The sequence below is a fragment of the Triticum dicoccoides genome, chromosome 7B (genome assembly GCF_002162155.2).
Source record: "Triticum dicoccoides isolate Atlit2015 ecotype Zavitan chromosome 7B, WEW_v2.0, whole genome shotgun sequence".
Taxonomy (NCBI): domain Eukaryota; kingdom Viridiplantae; phylum Streptophyta; class Magnoliopsida; order Poales; family Poaceae; genus Triticum; species Triticum dicoccoides.
The window spans coordinates 122,573,795-122,582,943 of NC_041393.1; the positions used below are offsets into that span (position 1 = coordinate 122,573,795).

Below are 9,149 nucleotides of genomic sequence, written 5' to 3' on the forward strand. Positions count from 1 at the left end.
GACGTGTCCCTATGATGCATTTCCAGGGAGTAGGGGAAGGAGCTGTTGGCAGACATACACGATGGAGACTGTGGGCACCACTCATCATCACGAACCCTCGTTGGCAAGAAGTTCCACAGTGGGTTCTATTGGCCCACAGCAGTCAATGACACTGTCGAGCTGGTGAAGGACTGTGAAGCCTGCCAATTCCACGCCAAGCAGATCCATCAGCCGGCTCAGGGCCTGCAGACCAGACCTCTCTCATGGCCATTCGCGGTTTGGGGGCTGGACATTTTGGGCCCGTTTCCTCGGGCGCCAGGGGCTATCGCTACCTCTACATCGCCATCGACAAATTCACCAAGTGGGCTGAGGTGGAAGTTGTTCGCACCATCCCAATAGGCTCCGCAGTCAAGTTCATCAAGGGCCTCGTGAGCCGATTCGGGGTGCCTAACCGCATCATCACCGACAACGGTTCGCAGTTCACCAGCAATCTCTTTAAAACATATTGTGCTAATCTTGGAACGCAGATATGCTACGCTTCAGTGGCACATCCTCGGAGCAATGGCCAGGCTGAGCGAGCCAACGCTGAGGTCCTGAAGGGCCTCAAGACCAGGACCTTCAAGAAGAAGCTGGAGGCCTGCGGCAGGGGCTGGTACGACGAGCTCCAGTCTGTGTTGTGGTCTATCTGCACGACCGCAACCAAGTCAACTGGAGAAACTCCATTCTTCCTCGTCTATGGAGCTGAAGCTGTCCTCCCTCATGAGGTTAAGCGTCGCTCCACGTGGGTCCTGGTGTTCAACGAGTCGCAACAGGACGCCATGCGGAGGATGGATCTCGTGCTGGGGGAGGAACACCGCCGGGAGGCCACGCTGTGAGCGGCAAGATATCAACAGGCGTTGCGACGGTACCACTGCCGCAACATCCGCCCCAGGACCCTTGAGGTAGGGGACCTCGTGCTCAGGCGGGTTCTCTCCAGGGAAGGGCTGCACAAGCTCTCTCCCATGTGGGAGGGCCCGCTCAAGGTTGTTCATGTTTCCAGGCCAGGCTCCGCGCGCTTGGAGACCCAGGAGGGGGTGCCCATCCTGAACGCATGGAACATTCAACACCTCCGGAGGTTCTACCCCTGAGCAAGGCCCGGTGCCTGTGAAGAAGGCCAATGCCTGTGAAGCTTGCCGTTTTGGAAAAGGCTCGGTGCCTGTGAATAAGGCCAATGCCTGTGAAGCTTGCCGTTTTGGAAAAGGCCCGGTGCCTGTGAAGAAGGCCAATGCCTGTGAAGCTTGCCGTTTTGGAAAAGGCCCGGTGCCTGTGAAGAAGGCCAATGCCTGTGAAGCTTGTTGTTTTGGAAAAGGCACGGTGCCTGTGAAGAAGACCAATGCCTGTGAAGCTTACCGTTTTGGAAAAGGCCCGGTGCATGTGAAGAAGGCCAATGCCTGTGAAGCTTGCTGTTTTGGAAAAGGCCTGGTGCCTATGAAGAAGGCCAATGCTTGTGAAGTTTGCCTCTTTGGAAAAGGCCCGGTGCCTATGAAGAAGTCCAATGCCTGTGAAGCTCGCCGCCCATGACACTCTCACGTAATAATGAGTGGGGTTGTACATGCCCCGGAGTCTCCAGAGTGCCGCCCCTGGGCCTCGGGGGCTCCCGCCCATGCCTAGTGGCAGCACTTAGCTCCGCGCTGGTGAGAAGACGTCGAAGACTAGATTAGGTGCCGGACGCGGCTTTTCATTTGCTTTCTGCAGTTGGTTAGTTCTTCTTTGTTTGAAGCTTTAGTTGGAGTTGCTTTCAGTGTTGTGCGGCGCCCAGCCCGTGTTTTCGTTTTTGCCTTTCGCTCGAAACTGCTTTCCTTTCGCAACCCTCGCGAGGGAGGATGCGCGGGCATCCTCGCGAGCGTGGCTTGGTTTAATTTCGTGAGGTCCCTCGACCTAAGTTCGCTGCGGGAGCGCTCCTCCCAGTCAATACCCCACGGGCATCACGACGCGAACGTCAGGCCTGAGCTGGCCACCCCAGCGGCCGGGGATTGAAACCTAACCCTCCGGAAAGTTTCTTTTGCAGGATCCGCGACCCATGGCATGGCCTCTGGCCGGGGTCCCCGAGGCTAACGCCGCTACAAGCCCTCCTACTGAGCTAAGTTGTTCCTACACATAAGCACGCGACACCATAGCACATCACATGAATAACAAGGACAACATGATAATTAAAAGCAATAGTCTAGAACGCCCCCGCGGGGCTCCATACATATCCCTCTATGCAGGTGAAACAAAATAGGCGCGTCTCGACCGGCTACAGTCCAAAGAAGAAGATATGCGCCACCCTTTGGAGCTCAAGCGGTCTCCCCTTCACGCTTCACCTGGGAGCGGCGGTGGGATGATCCACCTCCCCCCTCGAAGCGAGCACGATGGTGCGGTGGCTGGTCACGGCCGCCGCTGGAGGAGCTGCCGTCAGAAGAGGAGTCGCCGAAGCTTGGGGAGCTGCGGGCTCCGAAGGGCACGCACCCAACCTCATCTTCGCCGCTGCCACCGCCAAGGATGGCCAGCCAGCCGTCATCGTCACCTTCGGGGCAGCACCCAGCACGGCGGCCATCTCCGCCAAACACCCTCATGAAGAGGGTGGCATCGCCATCAAACTTGAAGTGGAGAGTGCATCACTAACCAAGGCCACGCACGCGGGCGAACATCTGCCAGCCCCGAGTCAGCGCCACGTTCCCAGCAACGGAAACTTCTACCGCCACCCAAGAGGCCCTGCTGCAGCAGCCATCCGCCTGGAGCCATAGCCCGTTCATGGCACAAGCTGGCAGCTCGCTGGCAAAGAAGCGAGGAAGCTGAAGCCAAGTACCGGTCGGATCCTCCGGCCAGACGATGAACTCTAGCATCACCTCCACGGAGCGGAATCGAGGGCGGGGAGGCCGCGCAGCCTTGGTGCCTCTCTCCCTGCTGATCAAGCGGCCTCCACCGAGGCCTCGGGTGGTCTTCGCGGGAGTCGCGGGATGCTTGCGGGGACGGCCCCGACCGCGCTTGGCTGGGGGAGAGTCAGGCCCATCCCGGCAGGCCTTCCCCTTCTCCGCGACCGAAAACCTCTTCGTGAGCGCCATGGGACATGACGAACCAAAGGGGGGAGGTGAAGAAGAGGAGGTGGAGCAAGGAAAGACGGGTTGGAGAGGCTCGTGTCGTTCCGTACTTATATCCGGAGGAGGCCAACCATCGGCCTCCATGATCACAGGCAATCATGACTCATTTTGCATGCAGGGACTTTTCTTGTAGAACGGTTGCCGAGGCGTCATGGGGAAGCGAAGACGCCCACTTCCAATCAACCACCACGCGTCGCCCAAGGCCGCAGGCTGTTGGGGCCCGCGGCGCTTCGCACTTGCCCCTTTGCTTCTCTGCTAAGCCAAGTCCAGGCGCGCCTTGGGCCCGGGGGCTATTGTCGGCTTTCTGGGAACGGGGGTCCCCAGACTTGCCTGCCTGCGGTGTGGCTCAAGAAATGGCCTAGTGCGGCCCACCTTCATCAGCTCAAGCTCAAGACCTTCGCGAGGGGCCAAGCCTCGCGGGGCGGACGACAGGAAGCTTCCTCAGGAACGGCCTCATCAGGCTGGCTCATGAGGAGGCGGAGAGATCAAGGCAGGGGTACCTCGCGAGGTGCCCATGACGCAAGCCATGACGATCGAGGCCAGGCGGGCGCCAGGCAGGCGCCGGCCCGCGCAGTGTCCTTGTTTCCCCTTTGGTGCAAAGGGAGCAAGCGCAGGCCAAGGCATCAGGCAAAGGCTACCATTTCGGTGCAACAAGACCAAGACTAGCAGGGCGGCAGGATGGAGGTCACCGTGGAGCCCAAGACGGCGTCATCATCAGAGTCTTTGGCAGTCGAAGACCAACTTTAGTCAGGATAAGAGTACTAGATGTTCCCCTTCAAAATGGCCAATTGTTGGCGCCCTTCCCGCTCAATATTTGGGAAGAGAACTAGGGCCTCGCTCTATAAATAGGGATATCCCCCATAGTAGAAGGGGATCCAGATCCAATCCTCCCCAAGAGACAACACCACCACAAGAAGATCCCTCGCGAGGCTGTTCTTCCCTTGTACTGTTCTTCATCAGCCCCAGAGGCAATCCACCACACCACACACTGGAGTAGGGTATTACACCACCATGGTGGCCTGAACCAGTATAAACCTTGCGTCCCTTGTGTTGTTCATCGTGCAGCCTAGATTCCGTGCGAGGCTTCAAGACGCGAGTTGGTGAGGGAGAGATCTTCGCGTGCACCCCAGAGTTCAAATCTCAAGGGTCTGCCGGAACCCACAATCCGACACAGTTGTCTTCTCTTTATAATTGTACCACTAACTTTCACTACTGGAATCAGGGAATTTGCCGTCTGCCAATTCTTTGCCGTCAGCTAGCGGACGGCAAAGAAGGTCTTTGCCATCAGCTACCAAGAAGCTGACGGCAAACAAATGGCAGACGACAAAGAAGGTCTTTGCCATCTGCCATTTCTTTGCCGTCCGCTGGCTGATGGCAAAGAATCTTTGCCGTCCGCTGGCTGACGGCAAAGAGGAAGGTGGCACCCACTAACGAAAAAACTAACGGCCACTTTCTTTGCCGTCTGCTAGCGGACGACAAAGAGCCCAAAAGAAGATGACAAAGAAAATAACCTAACGTATCTAACGGCCGCCCCCGGCACACACCCACCCACGACCCACACAGCCTCGGGCCCCACCCACGATGCACACACACCCAACCCACGCGCACACACACCCACATTGGATCCCATCTCTCTCGTCTTCCTCGATCCCCTTTCTCCACCCCACGCTGCCGCCAGATTTCGGCGATCCCCGCCGTTCCCCACCGCCCAGCTCTCCTCCCGGTGGTCACCTATCCCTGCTCACCATCTCCACTGACCGGTTTCTCTCCTCGCCCAGGAGAGTCTCGCCTCCTCGCCGCCAAGGCCGCCGCCGCCCGCCGCCTCGAGCGGCGCTGCCTCCTCCTCGAGCGACGCGCCGCAGACCTCGCCTCCCGTGCCTTCGCCGCCCGCGCTGACATCGACGCCACCCACGCGCGCCAGGGTGCCTCTTCCTTCGACGACCACGCCACCCAGCGCCACCAGCACGCCGCCGCACCACCACCTAGCTTCCCGCTCTCCCTGTCCCAATCGCCTCCTTCCTCCGGCAACCACGCCACCCAGCGCCACCAGGATGCCGCCGCACCACCACCGAGCTTCCAGCTCTCCCCGTCCCAATCCCCTCCTCCGGCCGGCCGCTCCTCCCTCTCGTCGGTCAAAGGCGACATTTTTAGTAGCCGGGGTGATCGATTCGTGGCGGCGGTGCTCGATTCGTGGGCGGCGGTGCTCGATCCGTGGACAGCGGTGCTCAATCCATGTTGGAGCAGTGGGAGAAGGAGGCCAGGGTGGAGATCGTGGTGCGGGAGCGGGAGCTCGGCGAGACGGTGGCGGTGGCGGGGGGCAGCTCCGGTCGTCCACGCTCCTCGTCAGCCTCCATGACAAGAGCTTCCTCTACAGGCAACTGAATAAATTCAGCTATCTGAACTCGCTGGGAGCTGCCAGGCTATGAATTTGCTTCTGTTCTCGTGACTTTTTGTCAGACCGCCGAGCCCGTACGCCGGTGTGAGCTTCCTGGGCTGCCGGGTGCTCGCCGTCCGGCAGCAGACCACAGTGCGACACGGGGGCGGTGGAGGCCGAGCTCACCCAGCTCGAGACCATACGGTGGCAGTAGGAGACTGAGCACCATGTGGTGTGGGCGCCGATTCAAAATCACTAGCGAGTCCTACTTCAACTGCAATGCAATGGTGAGCCTCACTTGCCATCCTCCCTCTCTTTTTCTTTTGTGAGAACTGCATTTCAGTTTGGAGTTTGCTTTGCTGTGTGTGTGAGAGAGAGGTACCATGGTGGCTAGCTTTAAGCTATCCTGTGATTTTGTTTCCACCTAAATTAGCTATATGAACACTTCCTTGTTGTTTGTATACACCGTCGAGTCAAATTGCCTAGCTTGTTTAAATATGTGCAAGACTAGTATGGTCAGGAAATTGGTACTCCAGGATAATAATCCAGTTAGTTTCATCTTCTCTTCATGTTAATTTACACGAGAGGACCCCTGTTGCTGCAATTCATCAATCCAATGACAAAAATAAACTTACTTTTGGTTTGCTTGTCTGAAATGAAATGAAGTAAAATAAAGTGCAGCCCATCTTCACCTTTCCTTGCTTCCTTATTTTGATTTGATTGTAAATAAATAAGATCTCATTTCATTTGGTTTGCTTGTGTCAGGGAAAAGAAGCAAGGAGTACAAGGAACACACATTATGTTAACAGAGTAAGTGATCCCATATTCCCATTGGATTGAGATACCTCTTTTTTTCTGACGACAACATGTTTTTGATCTTGCTGGCTGCAATGGCAGATGAGCGTCTTGAGCTGGTGCGGCGTTCGTGCGGGGCTGGTGCACGAGGTAGGAGCCAGCTGCACTCGCCTCTTCTTCCCCGGAGGGTGCAGGAGACGTTCCTCGCCCACACTTAATTCAGTGAAAAGATTCAGTTAGTTGTTCTCCTGTATCTCTGCATACTTAATTCAGTTTGGTTGCAGTAGTTTCTCTCTGATGGTAGTACTTGTATCTTTGCATACTTAATTCACTGAATTTGGTTGCAGTAGTTGATTCAAGTGAAAAGATTCAGTTAGTTTTCCAGTAGTTTTGCTGGAGTAATAAGGAAAAGTTGCAGTAGTTTGTCAATGTTAACCTTGACGTATCTGCAGTTTTAGTCACTGCTTGCTACTCCTCCTTATAACTGCAGTTTAGTTGCTTCAGTCGCTGCTTATTTCTTTAGTAGCTAAATAAGTTTAGTTTAGTTTAGTTGAAGTGAGTTGCGTTCTTGCTGCGGCCTTGTGTATTTCATTTTGTGTAGTCGAACTACTCCATTTTGCTTTTATGTTGTTCAACTAAATGAATCTACACAAATCTAAATGGAGTGGTTCATACAAACCACTAGCTAGACCTTTACTTTCTCACATTACTAGTTCCAGTGTCACTACCAGTCAGGCTTTTCTTACTAGTGCTATATTTAGAGGCTTTTGTTCCTCTGCTTGAAGTCTTATCAACTCCAGTAGCCATATAATCAATATATACTCCATCATATTCATCCCTTAGCCCCATTTTCCCATTTGTATCGCTGCTTGAGTAGTTAAGCTGTCAATCTACTTTGCTACCAAAAAGTTGTATTAATGAGTAATGACTGAGTTCAGTTTTCATTCTCCATTGTTAAATAATGTACTGATCTGTAGGAGTATTCCAGATTTGGTGTAGGAGTAAAAATTAACTAAATCCTTTTCCAGTTAATTAAAATTAACTGAATTCTTGCTTCTCACTCCTTTTTCTCTTCTCCTACATTAGTTCAAGATCTTCTTCATTTAATTAGCAGTAGTGTAGGAGTAAAAGCTTACAAAAAGACCAAATCAGATTTAGCACTTGCAGTACTATGGCACTTGTACTAATATTTCTATTTACTCCTATTAATATTGCCAGTGTTTAATTCTGTTAATATTGCTAGTGTTTACTCATTTCAATTAGTGCTAATGTTTACTCCATGTCAATATTACTTTTGCTGTCATGGTCATGTTATTTGAACCTTAAGGCTTTGTGCACCTTATTTGAACTTTCAGAAACCAGCCTAATTTCCTTAGGTGAACTCATAATATGACAATTGTTTCAGAAACAACACCCTTTTCAATACATCAATTCTGCCTTTTCTTGTCAAGAAACAACACCCTTTTCAGTACATCATCTGCAAATTTGATTCACTTAGTGTTACTCCTAACTGAATTCCTTTGGCAGTGTGAAAGAAAGAGAACTCGAGCCAAGGTGTTGGTGATGGAAATGAATGAAAGAAAGAGAAGCTAGTAAATAAAGAAACTGAGATTTAGTTTGATTTGGAGCGCCTCTTGTTGTACCACAGTTCCTTCTCTTGGAGTAGTACTTGTACAACAGGTTTTGGATTGGGAGGGGAAAATGCTCTTCCTTCAGTCTCTGTTGAAGTCAAACCCATCCATGCAAAATATGTACTGTAGTACAATTAATGTAGATGAATATATATGCCTTGCAGTTTTATCGTGCATGCCATTCAACTAACTTGCTCTTGTCCATGCAAATGGAGTAGGAGGACGAGCAGCAGCAGCAAATCAGCCTGATGATGACGGGGTGCGGAAGGCAATGGTGATCATGCTGATGGCATGAAGAAGGCTGATGACCACAACCTGGACCTTTTGGCATTTAGAGATGGAAAACACAGGCGGCGTGGAGACAACAACCTGGACCACCCACCTCCCTTGCCTTTTTAATTTTGGTTGTGGTGGTTGCATCACCGTCGCGGTCGCAAATCAGTATGTAGTGTGCTTGTGGAGTTGGGTCTGGACTGCAGTGTCCATCTAGTAGGTTAGGTGTTGTTGCTGCTAGATCCCATGATGCTCACCTAAGTTTTGTGTTATGTGGAGGCCAACCTTTGTGATCTTATTTGTCGACACTTGTGTGATCTCGTCTTACTTTGTGATACAAGTTGTACGATATATATGTCTTTATGGATGATCTTATGATGTTCTTTTTTTCCTGTGGTCTGTGTTAGATATTTGTGATATATGCATGGGCTATACATATGAATATGAATTGCTGAACATACTGTAAATCAATGACAGAGATGGCAAAGAAGGAGATTTGCCGTCCGCCGTTCTGCCTTTGCCGTCTGCCGTGGCAGATGGCAAAGTAGCTAATTCCTTTAGTGTTTCTCTCATGCATGCATGCACACACACTACCAGTTGGCATTATCCATCGCACACATGCAATCTTTTTCTTCAGGTCGGTCTCCCATGAAGGCACACACCCACACACATCCCCCTCTCCATCATATCGGGTATTCTTTATCTCTCACGCATGCATGCGCAACGATCAATGTTCCTCTATGTATGTGTGTCTATAGCTAGGTCTTTCATAGTTTTCCACACAAACCGATCAATCGATATATCCACTGAGGTCTCAGCCTCTTTCCCATGTCCACATCGATCAATCTATACATCTCTATATAGGATTAACATATATAGCTAATACACCCACATTAATTATATATCCAACGTCCCCCTCTCAACATCCATGCCTTCCGCTTCATCTCTCAAACGCGTGCACAATGGCGAAGACAGGGG

At 52.2% G+C, this 9,149-nt stretch overlaps 1 protein-coding gene across 3 annotated transcripts; it reads left to right on the plus strand.

Moving 5' to 3' along the window:
• The first annotated feature begins 4,683 nt into the window (after nucleotides 1-4,683).
• Nucleotides 4,684-8,563, plus strand: LOC119337741. 3 transcript variants are annotated; one of them, XM_037609918.1, is made up of 4 exons: nucleotides 4,684-5,759; nucleotides 6,238-6,282; nucleotides 6,370-6,502; nucleotides 7,795-8,563. In XM_037609918.1, exons 1-4 carry the CDS (start codon nucleotides 5,700-5,702, stop codon nucleotides 7,797-7,799), a joined length of 243 nt encoding a protein of 80 aa, XP_037465815.1. In that variant the 5' UTR covers nucleotides 4,684-5,699; the 3' UTR covers nucleotides 7,800-8,563. The 3 variants fall into 3 exon arrangements, with proteins under 3 accessions (XP_037465815.1, XP_037465813.1, XP_037465814.1); XM_037609916.1 differs by having other exon boundaries at nucleotides 4,686-5,759; nucleotides 8,108-8,563; XM_037609917.1 differs by having other exon boundaries at nucleotides 4,688-5,759; nucleotides 8,117-8,563.
• Nucleotides 8,564-9,149: the final 586 nt, after the last annotated feature.